This window comes from Tubulanus polymorphus, chromosome 4 (assembly GCF_964204645.1).
Source record: "Tubulanus polymorphus chromosome 4, tnTubPoly1.2, whole genome shotgun sequence".
In the NCBI taxonomy this organism is placed as follows: Eukaryota; Metazoa; Nemertea; class Palaeonemertea; order Tubulaniformes; family Tubulanidae; genus Tubulanus; species Tubulanus polymorphus.
In genome coordinates this window covers 17860931-17885349 of record NC_134028.1, presented here as the reverse complement: position 1 = coordinate 17885349, position 24419 = coordinate 17860931, and the positions used below count along the sequence as shown (strand labels likewise).

The following is a 24419-nucleotide window of genomic DNA, read 5'->3' as shown; positions in this document are numbered from 1 at the left end:
AATCACACTTTACTAACACTTTTAATGTTAAAAAATCTAACTCATACAAATATGAATATTGAAATAATGTTTAAAATGTATCTATATATCTATTCTATAGGAGCTTACACTTTTATATTGAATAATCTGTCAATTTAAATGTTATTCATTTATATTTTATTCATGTATATGTGAATATCTTAAGAGTAATAGCGGTAATGGGCTTTCAGGTTAAAGGTGAAGGGGCGAGTGAGTAAAAAATGAAAATAACAATAATTTACAGTTGAATTAGGAGTGTGCGCGACTAATTCAACTGTAAATTATTGTTATTTTCATTTTTTACGAGCTCGCGACCGTTCGACCTTTGATCTGAAAGCCTATTACCCCTATTACTTATACCGTTTCCTTCATTCGATCTTTTCAATGAAAAGTTTAAAAAAATCTAATTGACTTTTTAAAATTCTTGGTAGGTTTCACTGATCGTTCTTCAACCATTTATCACATGCGAAAAACGAATCCGATACGCGCCGTAGTGTTTTAGTTCAATTCATCGACTGCGATGGCGCTATTGTACGGTAGGGTCGAGACGGGAACGGGTCGAGACAGTAGGCATAACGTAACGGGTCGAGACGGGAACGTGGATGGCTCATGGAAAATTCAGTAATTCTCTGTCATGTCAACATGTCAGGCCTACAGGGAATCCAGCCAAGTTAAGAATTTGTATCTATGAAGATATCACTTACTATCAACATATCACACTACTAAAGGCAGACTGAAATATCCGAAAGGTACCTAAATCTAATGGTGGGTGGTTGGTGTAAGGCTCGTGTTATTTTGCGTAGGCCTGTCTAATAAAAGTAACGAAGTGGATAACCGTATACCAACGGCAAAGTGTTTACTTCCGCTATTTTTGCCGTACATATGGTATTCACTATAAAGTAACAATGAAATCATTTTATCGGGGTTAGGGTTCCGATTGGTTTCTAGGGTAAAGCACAGGGGTTTGGCGATAGGCTTGGATTTTATTTCCAGGTTGTTGATAATCTCGCGAGAATGGCGCTAAATATGAACTGCGAATAAATTCAAAATATCATGGAAATAGGCCTACCTTGTGTTTAAATTGTTAATTTATCCGCTATAAAGTTCCGATGAAAAATTGGTCGTTAAGGATCATCACCAGGCGGTCGTCACGCTTTAGGCCTACTATATAAAATCACAAGGGATGAAACGCATTTCAATTTGTGCCAGCCAGAAAGTTGGGACAGTCACATGACTTAGCCTAACGCTTCTTATTTGACTGAATGCAAACCTGAAGCATCTAAGATGGAAACTATGATACGAAAAATATTTGAGAATAACTTAGCCTACATTCAAATGCATTTTTGTCTATGAATTATATATTTGATCATAATTTATTCTTTATAAGTTATTAATTTCATATGAATCATAATCTGACAATTAGCCTAATTGATATCGGTCTGTGAATATGTTAACTTTTCATGTTAAAGTTTTAAATATGATGACATCATCAAAATGTCACGTGACTGTCCCAACTTTCTGGCTGGCACAACTCTGAAGGCGTAAGCGAGCTCGGTGGTCTAGTGGGAAGACGCCGCTACTAATGACTATTTCAACCTGACTTAAGAGCATTCCGGGTGGCCTAGCTCAGTCAGTTTTGGTAGTACATACCTAAAGTCTATTTATTTTTGTTTGTCCTCGATCTTTTTGGGATATTTCGCGTAATTTTCAACGTACATACCTCAATTAGGTCTTAATCGAATCAGTAGAGTTGTGCAGTCCAGAAAAATCATCGTTTTTATATCCATTTTGTACCGAGTGGAAGGATTGATTGAATATTCTCGAAAGTTGAGCTTTAAATCGGCGAGAAAGACCGCCATTTGGTTCCAGTTTGTTTACTTCTTTATGCAAATGAGCAGTGTGTACCATGTGATCTGGGAAAGTTAATTTTTAGCCCACTTGGGACTTTAGTCCCAGCGGGCTATTGCGTTCACTTTTCGTCCGTCGTCCGTTCGTCCGTCCGTAGACGGAATCCAGTTATTTTGGGAAGTTTTGGAGACGCTTCAAGGTAAGTCTTGATATTTGGGTTACACATGTATCTACCCTAGACACATCTTCAGCCCAAAAACTGGCCCCGTCAGATTCAAGATGGCCGACTGGCAGCCATTGTTGTTCGCCAAAATCAGCACTTTTTACACATTTTTGAACTTTCTGAGGGAAATTTTGAAGACGCTTTGATCAATTACCTTGATCTTTCGGATATATGTGAATTCCCCCAGGGCCCATCAGCATAACAAAAATTGGGTCGATCAGACTCAAGATGGCCGTCCTATGACCTTTTTAGTGCCAAAATTTGGGCAATTTTGGCCCAAATTCTGAGTCCTGTAGCTTCCTACTGGTTTATCATTTCTCATTGCAATTTGTGATGGTTATTCTTTGGAAAGGGATGTTTTATACCTGAGACAGGTATTTTTCATCAGCCAATTATTACGCAATTGGCGGCCATCTTGGTGTCAACAGTACTCATTCGTAAGTGGGAAAAAGTTTTTCCACATTATATTGATACCTAAGCGTATTTTGCTACCACAATCATTTAGAAAGTTGTAGCTCATAACGTGTTCTATGATTGTGGTGAGTTTCAAGGTCATTGGTTTTTGTATATGGCAACCAGGGGGCGTTGAATAATGCAATATCTTAGTATTTCTATATTATATAAGTATCAATGCATATTTTGTAACCACAATCAATTGCAAAGTTGTAGCTCATGACATCATCTATGATTGTGGCAAGTTTTAAGGCCATTAGTTATTCTATATGGTCACCAGGGGGCGTTGAATAGTAGAATAACTTAGTATTTCCTTATTATATTGGTACCTAGGCATATTTTGTTACCATGATCAATTACAAAGTTATAGTTCGTGACATGTCCTATGATTGTGGTGAGTTTCAAGGTCACTGGGTTTTGAATATGGTCACCAGGGGGCGTTGAATAGTAGAATAACTTAGTATTTCCATATTAAAGTGGTAACGAGGCATATTTTGTTATCACAATCAATTACAAAATCGTAGCTGCTGACATATTCTATGATTGTGGTGAGTTTCAAGGTCATTGGATTCTGTAATGGTCACCAGGGAGCGTTGAGTAGTAGAATAACTTAGTATTTCCTTATGATATTGGTACCTAGGCATATTTTGTTACCATGATCAATTACAAAGATATAGTTCGTGACATGTTCTATGATTGTGGTGAGTTTCAAGGTCACTGGGTTTTGAATATGGTCACCAGGGGGTGTTGAATAGTAGAATAACTTAGTATTTCCATATTAAAGTGGTAACGAGGCATATTTTGTTATCACAATCAATTACAAAATCGTAGCTGCTGACATAGGAGCCTATTCTATGATTGTGGTGAGTTTCAAGGTCATTGGATTCTGTAATGGTCACCAGGGGGCGTTGAATATTGGAATTGTTAGATTGTTGAGCATTTGGAACCACTTCCCAAGTGGGCATGGTGTCCCTGGACCCCTAGTTTATGGGGAGAGTACGTTGCTCGCACATGTTTCACTACGTGGGTACGGCCATAATGGTTGCGCTATCATAGGCCTTAATCAATGCCAAACCACATTGTTTTGATACCTTTGACAAAGCCGGCTTTCTAGAGTAATATTGTGAGTCGTTGATTGGTCTCTTGGCGACAAGAAGCTGCTACATCCCCATGATATAATTGACGCATCCTCGCCTCATTGCGCATGTGTGCAATGCCTCATTTGCATAAAGAAATAAGCAAAAACGAACAAAATGGCGGTCTTTCTCGTGGATTTAAACCTCAATTTTCGAGAATATTCATCAATCCTTCTAAACAGTGTAAAATGGATATAAAAACGATGATTTATCTGGACTGCACAACTCTACTGATTCGATTAAGACCTATTTAAGGTATGCACACTCAAAATTAAGCGAAATATCCCAAAAAGATCGTGGACAATCAAAAATTAATAGACTTTAGTACATAGAAGTCTTATCAGGACCAGAATGCATTGGCAGTCGACCTAAATCATCATTTTTTAATCCATTTGAAACTGTATTGAAGGATATCCAAAAAATATGCATTGAGAGGGGTTCCTGAGAGAAAAGAGACTCCATGATTTGAAAGTTTAACAATATGTTTCCATGCCTACGTATCAAATTTTAGTTGGTAGGCATGGAAACATATTGTTAAACTTTCAAATCATGGAGTATCATGTATGTACTACCAAAAATTAGCGAGCTAGGCCACCCGGAATGCTCTCAAGTCAGGTTGAAATAGACATTAGCAATATAGGTAGGGCCTAGTGACCTTCCCATTCCTGACTGTGGTTTGTGAAAATATCCTATCGTGAAACTAAACCATAGTCAGGTTACTGACTCAATTTAGCCAAGAAAAAAAAACATTGTTTGCTGGTAGCCTCCCCTTAGGAGACAGCCACAGGTCAGATAGTCATGTTTTTCGCAACCTATGTCTATGATAAGATGATAGGCCCTATTCATCAATATTTTCAGAGTCACATAATCTGCACACATAGGCCTATTCATTTCTGTACATCTAGGCCTATGTAAAAGGCATCCTAGATAGGTTGAAGTTTCTGCATTCCTTTTAGATATAGAAAATAGATAGGCCTAATATTCGTTATTATTAGGCCAGCCGTAGGCTGAGCCTTTTACCATACAAATGGAGCGAATTTAAATGACATGGTTCCAGATCAAAGGGTCTTTTACTGTGCAACTGAGCATATATTCATACAAATCATTCATTAAAGCATTATCCATTCTCCAAACTCTACGCAGCTGAATTTTGAAAGAGGGCCTCGTTAAAATTTATATGAGCTTTTTGGCGAATATCTGATTGCAAAAATATTGGTTTTGAAAAGCCAATCAGAAAGCAAAGACTCTTCTGATTGGCTTAGCCGCAGAAATCAGCAGGTGTTCACGTGAACCCGCGGTATCGTCTACTGTTTTACTTTTGGGTTGTATTTTAAGATCTAAAATTGTATTTCAAGATCGATTTCTGTGAAAGCTTTAGTTGATTTGGTTTTTGGGAGGAATATTTTTATTTTTGGAAGACACTTAATTGTTTTTTCCCAAGAACATTCGCTGAACATCAATATACAGATAAAATAAATTCTCTTAGTTTGATCATCTTGAGAATCAAAATGAAATCATCATGACCACAATTTCCTCTGCTTTATCTTAACGGGCCAACTCTGGTCCCTTTGGTTAATGTTAATTGGCCAACACTCTGGTCCCTTGCTTAATCTGAACGGGCTCCGGCCCCCCGTTTAATCTTTTTTTTTTTTTGATCTTAAAATAGGGATTGTCCCTGTTGTTTATTTGGTTTGTAAATTTTGTCAGATTTTTTGATTGAGTGTCCCTTACAGACCCACCACACCTGCCGGGAGCGAAACAGGGGGTTTGATTTTGAAATCGGAAATCGAAGTACAGATATAGTTGTTTGCTCGCGGTCTAATTTACAAAATTTTCTTTTTTAAATCGAAGTACATAATTGGAAATTCGGTTCCGGTTCATTCAAACAATCTTCCAAGCAGTCTAAAACGGCAAGCGACTGATTGGGGTGAATGAAAAACTGGCCCTGTCAGAATCAGGATGGCCGACTGGCAGCCATTGTTGTTCGTCAAGATCAGCACTTTTTATACAGTTTCAGACTGCCAATCCGTACGGTTTCTCCGTATTTTCATATACGGCTGTGGGCTTTTTGTGTACGGTGTTGTGGTTACTCTCTATTTAGTAGGGTTTTGAATAGAATTTTGAGCCACTTTAAAATAATTGACTCAATAGTCAATAGTGGGCCTACAATTAGCAGTTTAGCCATTTCGGTATTGAAACATATCATTTTTCCAAATAGTCCAAAAATGATTTAAAAAAAGTATAGGGGGAGGTCCGGCGCCATTGGTGATCGGGTGAACCGTTCAGCGCCTGTTTTACTTATCGATGCGTATTGCATTGCAACGCTGATTTTGTATCTACTACGATATGTATTTATTTTATCGATGGGTTGCAGACATGTGCGTGCCGCAACAGTAGTAATGTATATAGGCCTATTACTGTTGCCACACGCGTACGTGGCAAACACCTTAAGATATTATACACTGTGTGATGATTTTTAGTGAGCATTCATGAATTAATGAAGATGTGCCACATTGGAAATAGCCATAACCTTCCAAAATATAATAGTTGTTCATGGGTTCAAGATCGCTCTAAGTGTTTGGAAAACGCTTTTAATTTCTAAAATTATCTTGGGGGAGGGCCCCCAAACCCCCCCAAAATATTCAGTGCTATAAAATTTTGCACGTTCAGAGCTGTGCCTTAATGTGCTTGCCTTATCTAGCGATGATGTCAAATTCATTTCAATAGAAATCTTTGATGGCATAGGCCTATATATTTTGTTTTGGTATAACAAAATAGCTGAAAATTGACCTATTGTTTCAGAGTATCAATACGTAAAAACAGAAACAACCCTTTGGTTTCAAACTCAGTGCTTTGCTTATACATGTACATATAGATATGAATCTTCTATTGGTCTTCTTTGTTTTCAGTGAAATGCAGTTATTACACTCAAATATGTCTGCTGTCAGTGGTCGAAATATAGTTCGGAAAGTGAAATGTATTGCAAAAATTTTATTGAAGGCCAATTATAAAACTCACTCACGTGCCGCAATGTGGGGTGTCGAGTGCCAGCAGCATAAACATTACAGCTCATTATCTAGTCATAATAAGCGAGGTAATTATTCATAATCTATTAATCTAACACAAGAAAAAGATTATTCTATATATACATATATATATGTATATATATTGTTGTAGGCGGTCGAACTATTAGCATTGGAGATATAGTAGCTCAATTGAAGTCGCCTACAACACCTGAGTTGGTGCCTAAAGGTTACTGTAAGTATTCATGGACCCTTACCAATCCCTGAACCAATCAGCTAGCTCCATTCATATCGCCGCACACCTTGAGTTTGTATGGTTTCATAGCCCTTGCAACACCAGGGTTATTGTTGTTTGTTAACCCTTACTCTAGGTTTGCTTGGGCTAGAGGTGGTCAAATGATCTCTACATGAAGCCCTTTTCTAATGAACTAATAAGAGATCCTTGTTCTGTCTAAGTGACAATAAATTCCTACATGATCCACCGAGTAACCCCTTAACCTTTATCTCACATTGAATATTCACTTACTATTTTGCAGTACCAGCGGACATTCCACAATCTGTTTTACATCATCTAAAATGGATGATACAAAAGGTTGGCAAAAATAGAAGATAAAAACATTCAAATTTTGTATCAGATAAAATGTGAACATTGAAATCCTATAATTATGAATATGCCTGTATTTCTTATAAACTATTTTTGTTACCTGAAGGTTATAAGATGGTAGTGAGTCGATGATGTCATTTTCGTGTCGCCACTTATAACTTGTTGGTGGGAGTTCAGAGGAAGATTTGTCAAACGAATAAATACTTAAATCTTTTTTATTGCAGAGTGTGAAATTTGTTTAAAATATTTCCCTAAATTATTAGAAAATGCTGATAGTAAGACCGTAGGAAAGTTTTTATCGTTGAATGGGCGAATCGCGGCGGCAGAGTGCACCTGTGGTTTATTAACTTTTTTCAATTATAGTGCTGCTATTTTCATAATCAAATTGCTAGATTTCGATCGTTTCTCTTGTAATTCAAGTGTGAAGAGATACATCGTGACTAGCGTAGTGAATGGCGGCGCCATTTTTAAGCTGCGCGTCAATCGTTGAACAGTGGAATTATTGGGTGGAATTATCTTGATTGTATCTATACGAAGTTTATTAGCCCACTTGGGACTTTAGTCCCAGCGGGCTATTGCGTTCACTTTTCGTCCGTCGACGGAATCCAGTTATTTTGGGAAGTTTTGAAGACGCTTCAAGGTAACGTCTTGATATTTGGTTTATACATGTATCTACCCTAGACACATCTTCAGCCCAAAAACTGGCCCTGTCAGAATCAAGATGGCCGACTGGTGGCCATTGTTCGCCAAAATCAGCACTTTTTACACATTTTTGAAGTTTACGAGGGAAATTTTGAAGACGCTTTGATCAATTACCTTGATCTTTCGATTATATTTGAATCTACCAAGGCCCATCAGCATAAGAAAAATTGGGTCCATCTGACTCAAGATGGCCGTCCTATGACCTTTTTAGTGCCCAAAAATGTCAATTTTGGCCAGAATTCTAGGTCCTGTAGCTTCCTACTGGTTTGCCATTTCTCATTGCAATTTGTGATGGGTATTCTTTGGAAAGGGATGTTTTATACCAGAGACAGGTAATTTTGATCCGCCAATTATGACGCAATTGGCGGCCATCTTGGTGTCATTAGGCCTAGTACTCATTCGTAGGTGGGAAAAAGTTTTTCGACATTATATTGATACCTAAGCATATTTTGTTTGAATTAGAAAGTTGTAGCGTATAACGTGTTCTATGATTGGGATGAGTTTCAAGTTCATTGTTTTTTGTATATTGCCACCAGGGGGCGTTGAATAATACAATATCTTAGTATTTCTATATTATATTTGTACCAATACATATTTTTTTACCGTTTTGTTGTTTGACATCATCTATGATTGTGGTGAGTTTTAAGGAAATTAGTTATTCTATATGGTCACCAGGGGGCGTTGAATAGTAGAATAACCTGGTATTTGACTGACCTTGCTTGAGCTTTCGCTGCCGGCGCACCGCTTCAAACTTATGAATAAAGTATTATATAACTATATGACATACAACAAATTTACCTTTAAAGAAAGGAACTTAGTGTCTGACATTCTACAAAAAATTCCGGATTGATTCACCTCATAGTTTTTTCATAGCAGGAATTTTAGTATATGAATCAATTAAGATGATTGACGGACGCGGGTGCGGTTGTATCGGCTTTGAAGACAATCGATGTAAACAATGATTTTAACCACGTGCGCGATGAAAACAGGGACATCAAACTAAGAAGAATTGAATTTTTTAATTACATGTGATTTGAATAGGCATCTGTGCTGGTTTTTCAAAAAGTCAAATCTTAATTGACTGCTATTGCATAGGCCTAAGCCAGACCCTTTGGAATTGAATTGAATTCGACACAGTAATTCACCAGTAATTTGCGATGAATCTTTTTGAAAATTAGCTTGAAGATTGGGTCTGACGAGATGTCCACCCCTATTGTAAAAAAATGTCATTGGTGATCAAATATGGCTGCCATTTGGGTGGCCATCTTGAATTTCTTGTTTGCACGATGTAGCCTGCAATTCTTGATGGATTATCACAAAATTTGGTGTGAGGATCAGGGTAGATAAGCTGTCCATGCCTTTAGTATTTGGAGGTCATTGGCTTTCAAATATTGCCGCTAGGTCAGCCATCTTGAATTTCTTGCACGAAACAGCCTGCAATTCTTGATGCATTTTCATGATACTAGGTGTAAGAATTTTGGTAGGTGAAATGTCTACCCCTTAAGAAAATTGAGTTCAAGTATGGTCACCAGAATTGCCATCCATCTTGGATTTCTTTTCAGCACGATGCCTACACCAATTCTTGATGCATTTTTAGCCCACTTTGGACTTGAGTCCCAGCGGGCTATTGCGTTCACTTTTCGTCCAGTTATTTTGGGAAGTTTTGAAGACGCTTCAAGGTAATGTCTTGATATTTGGGTTACACATGTATCTACCCTAAGCACATCTTTAGCCCAAAAACTGGCCCTGTCAGATTCAAGATGGCCGACTGGCAGCCATTGTTGTTCGCCAAAATCAGCAATTTTGAAGTCGCTTTGATCAATTACCTTGATCTTTCGGATATATGTGAATCCCCCCAGGGCCCATCAGCTTAACAATATTGGGTCGATCGGACTCAAGATGGCCGTCCTATGACCTTTTTAGTGCCCAAAAATGTTAATTTTGGCCCGAATTCTGAGTCCTGTAGCTTCCTACGGGTTAACCATTTCTCATTGCATTTGTGATGGGTATTCTTTGGAAAGGGATGTTTTATACCTGAGACAGGTATTTTTTATCAGCCAATTATGACGCAATTGGCGGCCATCTTGGTGTCACCAGTACTCATTCGTAAGTAGGAAAAAAATTTTCCACATTATATTGATACCTAAGCGTATTTTGTTTCCACAATCATTTAGAAAGTTGTAGCTCATAACGTGTTCTATGATTGTGGTGAGTTTCAAGGTCATTGGATTTTTTATATGGCCACCAGGGGGCGTTGAATAATGCAATATCTTAGCATTTCTATATTATATTCGTACCTATGCATATTTTGTAACCACAATCAATTGGAAAGTTGTAGCTCATGACATCATCTATGATTGTGGCAAGTTTTAAGGCCATTAGTTATTCTATATGGTCACCAGGGGGCGTTGAATTGTAGAATAACTTAGTATTTCCTTATTATATTGGTACCTAGGCATATTTTGTTACCATGATCGATTACAAAGTTATAGTTAGTGACATGTTCTATGATTGTGGTGAGTTTCAAGGTCATTGGGTTTTGAATATGGTCACCACGGGGCATTGAATAGTAGAATAACTTAGTATTTCCATATTAAATTGGTAACCAGGCATATTTTGTTTTCACAATAGATTACAAAATCGTAGCTGCTGACATGTTCTATGATTGTGGTGTGTTTCAAGGTCATTGGTTTTTGTATATGGTCACCAGGGGGCGTTGAATATTGAAATTGTTAGATTATTGAGCGTTTGGAACCACTTCCCAAGTGGGCATGGTGTCCCTGGACCCCTAGTTTCATGTAGTGTGATCTTTGGGGCAGCTAAAATGGGCTTGTCTTTTCATGTAAGGATATATTAACAGAAAATGAACATTATCATCACATAGCCTATACTATCTTAACTATTTTAAAACTTGTTACATCGTTACAATGTCAATCTTTCTGTAAAACTTTGAATGCTGAATCTTCTTTTACTGCCTCATGAAGTATAAGGCCCGTGGGCCTCTTGTTTATTCATAATTGTGGGGTTTCATGTTTACTACTTCATCGTGATTTTATTAATTCGTGAGATTAAGTTATTTCACCAATCAACCATGATGTAATTTTCATGCGATAAAATTGTAATAATTATGTGTTTGATTCTTCATGAAAATAGGATTTGTTGGGTCAGGATATGTTTTTAATTGGTCCACCTGGGCCTTCACGTAGGACTCTAGCCATGATGTATCTTGTAAGTTGAACACAGAAGACTTCAAATATTTGTATAATTGTACGCAAAAATTTCAAATTTCATCTGTGGAAATAGATGCGGAATAACAGTGAGTCTAAAACTAATTGTCAATGAATTCAGTTCAATTCTAGAACTGTTGTTTCTTAACTTTTTCTATGGATGGAATTTAGACTCAGCTGACCTCATCAGTTGAAAGTAAATCAGTAAATTCAGCACCGGTAATTTCTTTTTATTTTAGGAATTAATGCAGAAAGAAGTAGAATATGTATCATTATCTAGAGACACGACAGAATCAGATTTAAAACAAAGGCGTGAAATTAAATCAGGTTCTGCCTTTCATATTGATCAGGTCTGTTGCCACAACCAGAATGTACATATGTAAATATTTGCTATGGGTGTGGGGGACAATTTAACCTAAATTCTTGACAGGGTACAACGAATGATGGCTAAGCAGCATTATACAATATTTTAGATTTTGTATTCATGAGTACAATATTTTAGTTTTGCTGATGATATCTTGATTGATTGAACTTATATCGGCCTGAGGTTTGAGAAAAAATGTATTGAATTTAAAATTTACTATAGTTTAAGTCCTGTTCATAGTCCCTATTTCAGTTATGTGCATTTTAAAAGCCCAATGCAGCTTAGCCCACTTGGGACTTTAGTTCCAGCGGGCTATTGCGTTCACTTTTCGTCCGTCTGTCTGTCGTCCATAGACGGAATCCAGTTATTTTGGGAAGTTTTGAAGACGCTTCAATATAATGTCTTGATATTTGGGTCTCTTCCCTAGACACGTCTTCAGCCCGAAAACTGGCCCTGTCAGAATCAAGATGGCCAACTGGCAGCCATTGTTGTTCGCCAAAAGCAGCACTTTTTACATGTTTTTGAACCTTTTGAGGGAAATTTTGAAGACGCTTTGATCAATTACCTTGATCTTTCGTATATATTTGAATCCCCCACCAGGGCCCATCAGCATAAGAAAAATTGGGTCGATAGGACTCAAGATGGCCGTTTAAGTGCCCAAAAATGTCAATTTTGGCCCGAATTCTGAGTCCTGTAGCTTCCTACTGGTTTGCCATTTCTCATTGCAATTGCTGATGGGTATTCTTTGGAAAGGGATGTTTTATACCTGTGACAGGTTTATTTTTATCAGCCAATTATGACGCAATTGGCGGCCATCGTGGTGTCATCAGTACTCATTCGTAGGTGGGAAAAAGTTTTTCGACATTATGTTGATGCCTAAGCATATTTTGTTACCACAATGAATTCAGGGATGAAAATCTTCCGACCATTGACGGACTTCTGACCTTTTCTTACATTTTCTTTATTCCTGAGAACAGTGTAAATCACCTCAATCCCTTAAATCGCCTCAATGGCGGGCGTCACATCGGAGCGCTCCGTAGTTAGGAGTGCTCCTTAAGACAGTTTTTGGCTTTTGTAAGCACAACTGTGGAGTCGGAGAAACCAATATAGCGTCTCATTCACAAAGGGCCTCTAATTCAGGCCCAAACTATTAACATTTTGACCAAAAGGAAGTAAGTTTTTTGGCTAAAAGTTACTGATTTTTGTGCCCCAAAAAAATTCTTTTTTTTGGAAATATTTTCCGACTTTTTCAATATGGGCCGTTTTCATCCCTGTGAATTAGGAAGTTGCAGCTTATGCGCCAGTCAATGAATGTCCCCGTCCTACGGGGGCCGGGAAACGAAAATTAGCGCCGGCGCTAGGATCGCTCAATCGGGACTTTTTCCACGCTACCGGTAACGTTATTTTTATCGCTACCGTAGCGCTATGGATAGCCTACACACACGGGGATTCCTGCGCTATGGATCGCTTAAGTATGTGGGGAATTGTGCGATAGGATCGCCGTGGGGTACCGGGAATACTTGAACACTAAAAACTGGCATCTGCAGTTTGAGAACTGTAAAAATTCTGAAATTCGATTTCTCTAAACAGTATCATCAGAAAAATATTACAAACCAATGTTTGAAAAAGTGATCTTATTGAGCTCTTAAAAACGGTAAAAATACGAATTTATGGAAATAAAAAGTTTGTTGTGGAAGATGGTGCTAGCTAGCGCTGTGGATCGCTATGGATGGACGTTGCGGGTGAGGACGTCAGCGCTATTTGACACTGTGGATCGGGCCCGTACATAAGGACTAGTCGCTAAAGCTGCGCTGTTACCGGTATGTGATCCACTCATTTTTTCGCTCTATTGCCTCTGTCCCGGCGCTATGGAGCGCTAATTTTCGTTTCACAGCGCCCGTAGGCCGGAAAATTTCATTGACTAGTGCATTATAACGTGTTCTATGATTGTGGTGAATTTCAAGGTCATTGGGTTATGCAGATGGTCACCAGGGGGCGTCTAATAGTAGAATAAGTTAGTATTTCCATATTAAATTTGTAACGAGGCATATTTCGAGGATATCACAATCAATTACAAAATCATAGCTGCTGTCATATTCTATGATTGTGGTGAGTCATTGGTTTTTGTCCCAGCAGGCCATTTCGCTCACTTTTCATCTGTCCATAGGTTGAATCCAGTTATTTTGGGAAGATTTGAAGACACTTCATTGGGTTGTCTTGATATTGGGTTCATGCATATATCTACCCTAGATACATCTTAAGCTCGAAAACTGGCCTTTTGAGCTCAGACCACTTTTCCAAAATCTTTTATATCCTATGGTAAAAACTATTAGTTAAAATGTTTAGTTCATATGTAAGCACATAAATTCAGGGGGAATCCTGCTTATGGCTCATAGGCCAGCATCTTAGCTAGGCATTAAAGTTTTTTTCACCCCACATACAAAGCCCTAACTTTTGAAATAATCAAACCTTTAGAAAGGAGGGGCATCCCAGTACAGGTATGCCAGTACATCCGAGCTGAATATCTAAGGGAATCCCCCACAGTGTTTGGTACCCTTACTCCAGGCAAGAGAAATCCAAAGAACATGGGCGGATCTAGGATTTCTGGAGGCAGTGGACAGTACAAAGTGGGGCACAGCTTTTGAAGGCAACATGGGAGTGCCGTAGGCGTGAAGCCTCCAAGGGGGGCTTGGGGGACCTCCCCCAGAAAATTTTGTGTTCTTAAATGTGTTTTCCGGCATTTCAGAGCGTCCATTCTAGGAGAAAAATAAGTCAGTATTTAGACTGCATTTTATAACCTTAGTGTCCAGGAAGGTTCCACGGATGGGGAAAAACAAGCACATAAAATTTGAGTTTCACACACGTCAAAAACTCTTTTTAATTATACTCTGCATAATGGTAATTGCACAAAAACACTGTAATCCCACAATAATTTGTCAGGTTTTATTGCATTATTTTCCTCTGAAAAGAAATTATAATTTTAAAAATAAAGTTAAACTATTAAAGCATTTCTTACAAAGGTCTTAAGGTCATAGACTACATACAAATTTTTAACAAACACCCCATGGAAAGATGCATCCTCAATGAATACGATTGTCAACGAAAACCTTCAATTTCACAAGCTTATCTCTTATTCTTTACTCTCGGTATCAAACAACACATCAGCTGTTTCTGATAATGGCCGCAAATTAGCATCTGCACCAGAACAGGCAGTTTTTGACTTTCCAACACTTAAATGAAAGCAATAGATTAAAGGGTAACTGACAGATATTTTATTCTGGCATAATTTCCTTGGAAAAAATATATAGAATACGGATTTGTAAAGGTTTTTTGCTCTAAAAGTCATAGATCTATTAAAAATAGTACTTTAGTAACTGCATTTTCTTGCGGTGTGTTGAACTAGTTTCCGTAAACAAACATCGGCAATTTCCGGAATTCTCAAGTGCGTGACGTCACTACATGTACCAGGAAGTCTTTTGTCTCAGCGTTTATCTATACAAATGATTATTTACATGTTTACTTTTCCAATATGGGACTTCGCTGTGTCGCTTATGGGTGCAGTCATGGCAGTGCTGACAAAACAAGTACATTCTACTGGCCAAGTGATGATAAGACGAGGGCCATGTGGACGAAATTTGTATGCCAGAAGCATTTAAACTGGACAGGGCCGACCCGGTATTCGGTCTTATGTCGGTATCATTTTGAAGAAACAGCTTGTGCAAATAAGATGATGTTTGACGCAAATTTCGCGAAAAAGTAAGCTTCATAATAAAACCCTTGAAATATAAATGAATAAATCCAGCCCATATGACTGGAACCTCCTGATTTAGGAGTATAGTATAGGATTTGGATGATACTGAAGATTTATTATTTTGATGAGATGGTCCCCGGACAACCTGGCCTGTAAAAAGCTATAATAGCGCTATCATCATATGCAGGCATGGTACTACAAAAAGGGACCATTTCACAATATTAAATCTATGAATTACTGAGTGAAAAGTATCTTTATCTTATAATAATAGACTACTCCATTTATTGAAAACAAGATAAACATAGCTGTCCTAGTAGGTCATAGGTAGCACAGGCCACAAATCAAAATGAATATCAAAATGCAACATATAATATCATTATGAGAGCTTTGCCAAATGAACTGATTTCTGAAGAAAATGTTTTATTTATTCAGGTTACTGCTAAAGTCAGGAGCTGTACCAACAATTCATATGCCGGTACAGCCAAGTCAATTAAACTCAGCTGACGAAACGCTTTTTTCACCCCCCAGACCAAAGGGCAGGGCTGCATATGAAAAAAGAGAAAGAAAAAGAATATTTAACAATGTGGCGAACCCTCAAAAAGCCTCAGCTGTAATTCCCGATGATGAATCTTCGTTTCAAGACCCGGACTGCCTAGTTGAGTCCAACATTGCTGCCAAATCTAAAGAAATTGGCATACAAAGTGCACCAGATTGTGTGTCGAAAGGTGAGTATCTTTTTCAGTAGTGCCTTTTTCATTGTTGATACTGGTTTTTCACAGAGCAAAAGTTTAATTATTGATCTTTTGATAAATTCAGCTATTCAGACACTTAAGACACCAGCAAAACCGAAAGTAGTAGTAAGGTACAAAACAAAACCTGTTTATGTATTCAAAAAAGTACGCCAAACCTCACGGGGGTTCAGAACTCCTGCAACAAATAGTAAGCACTGTATTTAGGAAATATTTTCAATATAATCAATGAGTGACTAATTTCTTATCAGATTTGATCACAATCCTATATCAATACTTATAATGAAAAAGTAAAAAAACTTCATTTAGGCCTATAGACTATTTTAAAGTTTTCAACCATCCATTTCAGCGATTGCCACAGGGGTAAATATGACGAGGAAAGGTCGGCCCCTTGGAAGCAGCAGGAAGACCTTTGTTGTTGATAGCAGTTCGTCTGAGGATAATGATTCTGATGATGAATACATTCCATCTGAATCTGACTCGGGTAGTGATAATAACTATGATTCTGATGAAGAAAATATTATTTTTGATGAAATGAGGTAACTTTTTTATGAGTATGTCTCAGGTAATGCTTATTGCTGATGATTACTAGTGCCACCCTACAACGATCTATCTATCCAATTTTCAGAGATGACAGCCGGCTAGATTATGGGAAACAAGCTAAAGTAATCGTTTTGGAGCATAAACTTTTTGAACTTTTCCGTCATTGTAATTCTTGCGTTGGTTATAACAAGATAGAGAAAAGAACCAAAGGCACATTACTAGTTGTTCAAACAACATGCCAGTTGTGCTGGAAACAGAGTAGTTGGCAGAACCAGGATTTCATTGCAGGGAAACCAGTTTTGAATATTTTGATAAGTGCGATGATCTTGCTTACTGGAAACTGGCCAACAAAATCTATACGGTTGTTCAAGTAAGTCACCAGAGATGTGAACTTCTGATATTGTTAAATATTCAAAATTGTGTCCTAAATTCATTTAGGCCTAATATCCTCTGTTTCGATAGTTGAAAATTGATAGTGGGAACATAATTTTTTTCCAGGTTGCTAAATATTGCCATTCATTCAACGAGATCGTTTTTCCGCTACCAACAAAATTTCTTTCATGGAGCAATTAACTGGGTTTGGGAAGTCAGCAGAAAAACAATTTTGGATGGTTTAAATGGTGAGCGATTACTCGGTGGTGATGGGAGATGCGACTCCATGGGACACTCTGCCAAATTTTGGAGTTACTCCATCATGGACATCAAGGCGAAGAAAGTTGTTTCACTGCAACTAGTGCAGGTAGATATACTGACGTAAAAGTTTTCCGATTGAAGTTGTGAGTTAAAATCTATTTTTTTAATAGCCATTGATAAAAAATGCCATATCGTGCAATTCCTTTCTAGTCAAATGAAGTTAAAAACTCAAATGCCATGGAGTTGGAGGGCCTAAAACGCTGCACAACAGAATTAGGGAATATACCGGTAAAGGCATTTATATCAGATATGCATTTGCAGATTGGAAAATGGATAAGGACAGTATGGAAAGTTAGTCACTATTATGACTGCTGGCACGTTGTCAAAAGTAAATTAAAAAAATCTTTGCATAAATGTCTGTATAAATTATAAATGCAGAAATACAAATTTGACTCAAATCTATGATTTTCAAAACTATTTGATTGAATTGATAGATCAGTTTCGAAAATTGCGCATAGAATTGAGTCAAAATGTAAAATACCCTCTTAGTTTTTCTTCACATTTTGGGTCTTTCAGCAATCACTTTTTATATCGTTGGATAGCTTGAAAAATCTAATAATCTATAATTTCAGGTATAACAAAAAAGTTAGAGAAATTAGCGAAGACGAAAGCCTTTGTGGACATTCAAGACTGGGTGAAATCATTAAAATATCATCTATACTGGTGTGTTTCGTCTTCCCCGAAAGACGATAAGGAATCAATCAAGAAAAAATGGCTCTCAGCTGTGGAACATGTTCAGGGGGTACACGTCAATTTTTAACACAAACCTTATGTGGCTCAGAAAAAGTGGTTGTTACCAGGTATTTAATTGAAAACCATGTACTAGATAGAATAGTTCTATACCCAATCCTGATTTAGAAAAATGTGGAAGTAATCTATCAATTTAATCGTCTAGGTACGCCAGCAGGTGACAAGATTGAAGAAGTTTTGAAAGGAACAAGATTAGTGAACAAGGTCACCAAAATGTCACCATATGGACAGACAAGCCAATTAGAATGTTTACATTCTGTCTTCAACCATTTTGCCCCGAAAATGCTTCAGTTTTCATACAGAGGACTCCTCTCAAGGTCAGGCAAAAGCTCAAAACTGAATTATGCTATTAATTCTATTCTAATATGCTATTAACATATTTTAATATCATTCTAGGCTCCACATTGCAGCATTGCATTTCAATGAAAACAGCTCCAGGATGCAAAAACTAAAAAAAGATGGAACTGGTCGTGTGTCATTGATATACCCAAAATATAAGAAACGTCATGTGCTTCGATTTTTGCTAAATGATGCAACTTATGGTAAGAAATCCATATTAGATTTGCACTGACGTCTGCAGTTAAATGATTCAAAGATAACTTTGTCGCTTAAGGTGTCTTAATGTCAATTGAATAGCATATTTTAAATCAGTATTCTATTTTCTTCAGATTATGTCAATGATTGTTTGAATGAAATCATAGGAGATATCAAAAAGAAACAACATACTAAAAAAAAATATTGTTAGCGTTCCTCAAAGCCTGACCAGTGGTCGAGAACGAGTTTCAAAGGAAGAGGCTTTGGAACTGCATCGTAGTAGATTTGAAAAGAATATGAAATGAGTTGAAAATGAAATGTAGAAAGATGAAAAATTTTTATTCTGTGATAAAATTTCATATAGAAAATTTAATACTGAGGTTATTTAACTAAATGAAATGCTATGGCAATCAGTCTTCTTTTTCTTCTAACGCTGGCCATCGGAAACCTTTGTACAAATCCTCATCCCCATCTTCAGAAGGAAAATGAGCCCGGATGCAGGAAACGACACAGGACGGCAAAATAACACGATTTTTTCTGCCACAGTATCCCAAACACCATCGGGTAAATTGTCGATAGGCTATGTGTCAATATTTCCATATTGTTGTTTGAATGTTAACCAGGCTACCTGCAACACCCATCTATCTGTACAAACAGAGGCAAATGCATTAGTGTCAGTAATGCATTTAGGAACGGCCTCGTGGTGTTCAAATTCCAAAATTTCTGCCAATTTTTGAGTGACCTCTGGACTCTCCTGGCAACAGCAACATTCTGGTTCTGTGGGCAACACCTGGCAGTGAGTACACGAACACCTTAAAATAAAAACAATTATTGCGAAAATTAGACTTGGGTTCTAGAAAGTGTCCATAAGTTCAGCTCGGCCCTAACCTTATAGATTTCTACTGACAAGAAAATAACAAGCAACCCAGTACGGACACAGTACACGACGACGGTACAATGCTATGAAAATTTATTTTTGGTCTTATTGTTATTGAATTGCATGGCATGCATCAATGATAAAAAAACAGGGTAAGTTTCTATCAGGGTTGGTTATTTTAACCATAAAATGTGCATTATCAAAAATGCATTTATATATAAAGATACAAACACATATTAGCAAATATCAAACCCACCATTCGTGTAAATTATCCAGGTTCAGCCTATTGAGTCTGTCGGGATTGTTCGATGGAACAATGGATACATTTGTCTCATCTGGCTCCGGTTCGTATAGATACGGCCCAATGACTTCTTCATTTTCTGAATCTCCAGATGTTGAAGACATGATATCTGACACATCAGAGTTGCTTGTTGAACTATCAGATGAATAATCTGACGGACTGGTGTTCGAGTTCGAGTTATCAGTAGACGCCATGCTGGTTCGATGTTGTTATTCATGCTGTGACGTCAGCATGACACGTGGTTAATTCGCACGTGTACAGTCGGAAATATGTAAACAAAGGCGACCGCTTTTATATGATAATTGAGCACACCGAGTTCAAATACAATTTTTTTTTCTTAAAACTTCTTATGTAGTTTCTATATGATTTTAGACATCTAAAAATACCAGATTGTAATTATCTGTCAGTTACCCTTTAAAAATTTACCCATATTTTCATACATTAAAAAATGTAAAATCAACTGACTTCAGCAACAAAGATGCATTTCATCCTAAGAATACCACCGTTACAATACATCGCTACTGTTCCCGCCCGCCAGCTCTCAGGGAAAGCTTTGTTGGCACTCATTATTAGAGCAGGCTGTTGTTTATTTTAGTGTGCTGTAAGGGCGGCACTGTATGGCAGAGTTTTGATACTAGACGGAATTGAGAAAGCAGAAAGAAATGTTTTACCCGTTTTAAATAATCTGTTAGAGAATAGAGAAATGCAGTTGGATGATGGGAGATTACTGGTTTGTGCGGATAGATATGACAAACTATTACAGGTACGAATTGATAGACCCAAATTCATCTCTTTTTAGCCCCATTGGACTTAAGTCCCATCGAGCTATCGTGTTCACTTTTTGACCGTCATCCATTTGTTCATGCGTAGAGGGTGGATATCTCATTATTTTGTCACATTAATAAGTATTCCTGATGACGACTTTTAGGATATACATGTAGTAGAAAAGTTGAATTAACTATTAGCTCAAGGAAACATTTCAGCCTTGATTTTTTAGTGGGATTTTTAGCCCACTTGGGACTTTAAGTTTTGAAGGTGCTTCAATGTAATTTCTTGATATTTGGGTTACAAATGAATCTACCCTAGACACATCTTCAGCCCAAAATGACATCTGTCAGACTCAATATGGCCGACTTGCAGCCATTGTTGTTCGCCAAAATCAGCACTTTTTACACATTTTTGTACTTTTTGCGGGAAATTTTGAAGACGCTTTGATCAATTACATTGATCTTTCGTATGCATTTGATACCCCCAAGTGCCAATCAGCTGGAGAAAAATTGGGTCGATTGAATTCGAGATGGCCATCCTATGACCTTTTTAGTGCCCAAAAATGTCAATTTTGGCCCGAATTCTGAGTCCTGTTGCTTCCTTCTGGTTTGCCATTTCTCATTGAAATTTGGTGATGGGTATTCTTTGGAAAGGGATGTTTTATACCTGCGACAGGTATTATTGATCAACTAATTATGGCACAATTGGCGGCCATCTCGGTGTCATCAGTACTCATTCATAGGTGGGAAAAAGTTTTTCCACATTATATTGATACCTAAGCATATTGTGTTACCACAATCCATTGTAAAATTGTAGCTCATAACGTGTTCTATGATATTGGTGAGTTTCAAGGTCATTGCTTTTTGTATATGGCCACCAGGGGGCGTTGAAAAATACAATTACTTGGTATTTCTGTTTCATTTTCGTACGTACGCAATTTGTTACCACAATCAATTGCAAAGTAGCTCATGACATTATCTATGATTGTGGAGAGTTTTAAGGACATTAGTTATTCCATATGATCACCAGGGGGCATTGAATAGTAGAAAAACTTAGTATTATATTGGTACCTAGGCATATATTGTTACCATGATCAATTGCAAAGTTGTAGCTCATGACATGTTCTATGTTTGTGGTGATTTTCAAGATCATTGGGTTTTGCATATGGTCACCAGGGGGTGTTGAATAGAAGAATAACTTAGTATTTCCATAGTGAGTTGGTAACTAGGCATATGTTGTTATCACAATTAATTACAAAATCATAGCTGCTGACATGTTCTATGATTGTGGTGAGTTTCAAGTCATTGTTTTTTATATGGTCACCAGGGGGCGTTGAATATTGAAATTGTTGGATTGTTGAGCATTCGAAACCACTTCCCAAGTGGGCAAGGTTGCTCTGGACCCCCTAGTTATAGATTTACCTGCGTCTGAATACGCTGCCGCCGCCAGGTATGTTACCAGCCTAGAGGCTACAATTGTTAACTGATTTTAAGTGCCGCTGTAACCGAAAATCAGCGGAGATTCAATCAGCGGGAAGATCTGTTAGGCCCTATCGTCTGTCCATCCGTCAATATTTGCTTCAATTTGCTACTAGGTTTCTGATCTTGACCCAACTTGGGATGAAGCTAATATGGGCCAAGTGCAAAAAAGTTATAGGCCTAGAGCTTTTTTCCCAATTTGACCTTTAGGGGCGCTGTACAGGTGGCGCTTGTAAAATCTTTAAATCGCTACTCGTCCTACACTCATTATCTTTTCTTGACGAAATTTGGTATGTAAATACTATCGGCCATGGGCTTAAAAGTTATAGGGCCATTTTCCGATTTAAACACTACGGCGCGCTGTGCAGGTGGTCCTTAACATCGTATTATAAAACAGCTGAGCAGTATCAGCCAACTAGTAGGGCATTACTTGGGTCAGAAACCTGATTGAAATTTGGTGAATTCGATCCAAGTTATGGCCATCAGGGGCTAACATGAAAAACAACGTTAACAATCAAGAGGCCACAATTGTTGACTGATTTTTAGCCCAGTTGGGACTTAAGTCTCAGCAGGCTATTGCGTTCACGTTTCATTTGTCCGTCCGTCCTTAGACGGAATCCAGTTATTTTGTTTAAGACACTTCAATGTAATGTCTTGATATATGGGTTACACATGTATTTACCCTAAACACATCTTTAGCCCAAAAGCTGGCCCTGTCAGAATCACGATGGCAGCCATTGTTGTTCGCCAGAATCAGCACTTTTTACACATTTTTAGGATCAACTGTGTTGATCCTTAAAGAATGGTTCTGAGAGTAACTTTCTGTTAGCTCTTGGTGGCACAAATTGTAATCACTGGATATAAACAGCTGATATTTTGTCTTTAGACGGGAAATAGGTTCCATCAGCTCTAAGCCATTTGGATTGGATGTGCTAGGAGAGAATGTTGAAAATTTCAAAGAATTTTTCCCCGATTCTACGAATGGATGCTTGAACTAGTTTCATGACATCACAGGGAAAGCCCTTCAAATCCCTCTAGAAGGGCTTTGCCAGTGCAGATCTGCCAACCGTTACGGTTTCGCCGTAATACGTTACAGTTGGTATGCCGATAATACGGCGTTCGAATCTGAATGAAAAAAATACAGTGGAAAAAATAAAGTGTTACGTTGTTCTGTTTTGGTTCTTTAAAATACGATTGAACTGTAAACATGTTACGTTGTTCTGTTTTATGTCTAATAAATTACGGGTTTGAGTTCGTCAGCGGCAATAAAATCCAATTTTTTAGCCCACTTGGACTTTAGTCCCAGCGGGCTATTGCGATTTCCATACCACAGACGGGATACTGGCATACACAGTCTCTCGGGAATCGCTCTGGGGGGTGCAGATGCGTGCGTTGGTGGTTAATTTTATAGGAGAGCGTTCAAATGATGTAGTAACTTTGTACAGGGGGAGGGGGTCAAAGACAAATGTACGTACTTTTCAAAATGAATGTACGGGTGGTGTGGTCAATAGAATAAGTACAAAGATCGAAGGGGAGGGGGCCTAAAAACGCCTGGGGCAAAATTTACCGTATACCACCGGACGGGGTCGTGGATGTGTAGGGTAAGTTCCAAAAGACCTGAACTTTTTTAAAATTAATGTATAACGGTGGGACTTAAGTGCTTTATTACTATATCATAGAAATGGATATTGTGATTTTAAGTGATTCTTTTAAACAGTTTAAAGAAATTGAAACAAATCATTTCATTTTAGACTCACAGTAAACAAGAATTGGATGATAGTAAATTAGTGCGTGTTAATGAAGCTTTCAGAGTTATAGCGTTGGGTTTACCCGTACCGAGGTATCAAGGAAATCCTCTAGACCCTCCATTAAGATCAAGATTTCAAGCTCGCGATGTACAACCATTGTCGTATAAGGAAATGTTAGAACAGATCGAAAAAGTAGGCTGGAATATTGCTGATAACAGGTAGTGTGTTCTTAAGGTTCAATACTCTAATTACTGTAGGATTTTGGTTTACCCATGCCGTCATTTTTGAGCGAATGGGTCCGCTTTTTGGTTGCACAAAATTTTATGCCAATAGTGGTGCTGATTTGTATGAGCGAAAAAAGATCATGACATGAGCGCTTTGCTGCATGCAAAGAACTGGGATCGTAGCTATCAATTCCTCAGAGATTTTTCTGATCCTCCGTTTTATGGCATAAACGTCTGAGCACCTGCATTTATGATGTTTCGATGGAGATTCCTCATTAACAGGGTTCCCTATGCATTGCATCAACCAATCAGAGCTACACGTACCTGCCATGGGAGTCCGTCGGTAGACCGTTTAATAACATTTTTACCTTGCCAAACTTGTATTCTAAATCTATATTGTATGAA

At 37.9% G+C, this 24419-nt stretch overlaps 2 protein-coding genes across 6 annotated transcripts in view; both read left to right on the top strand.

The window, feature by feature from the left end:
* Positions 1–572: 572 nt before the first annotated feature.
* LOC141904732 (von Willebrand factor A domain-containing protein 8-like) overlaps positions 573–24419 on the top strand; it is a 200922-nt gene continuing 177075 nt past the window's right edge. For all 5 annotated transcript variants that reach the window (XR_012619186.1, XR_012619187.1, XM_074793379.1 and 2 more), the window contains exons 1-8: positions 573–767; positions 6588–6772; positions 6856–6936; positions 7238–7293; positions 11161–11235; positions 11474–11584; positions 20392–20559; positions 23794–24008. Coding sequence is in view for 3 of the 5 variants with exons in the window: in XM_074793379.1 (XP_074649480.1) it covers positions 6592–6772; positions 6856–6936; positions 7238–7293; positions 11161–11235; positions 11474–11584; positions 20392–20559; positions 23794–24008 (887 nt within the window). In the remaining 2 variants the exon portion in view is untranslated. The remainder of the gene's footprint in view (positions 768–6587; positions 6773–6855; positions 6937–7237; positions 7294–11160; positions 11236–11473; positions 11585–20391; positions 20560–23793; positions 24009–24419) is intronic.
* On the top strand, positions 16170–18829 carry LOC141903285 (uncharacterized). The gene is made up of 9 exons (XM_074791383.1): positions 16170–16288; positions 16448–16637; positions 16727–17011; positions 17140–17380; positions 17485–17662; positions 17907–18089; positions 18230–18401; positions 18481–18626; positions 18753–18829. The coding sequence occupies exons 2-9, from the start codon at positions 16468–16470 to the stop codon at positions 18827–18829; spliced, it is 1452 nt and encodes a 483-aa protein (XP_074647484.1). The 5' UTR covers positions 16170–16288; positions 16448–16467.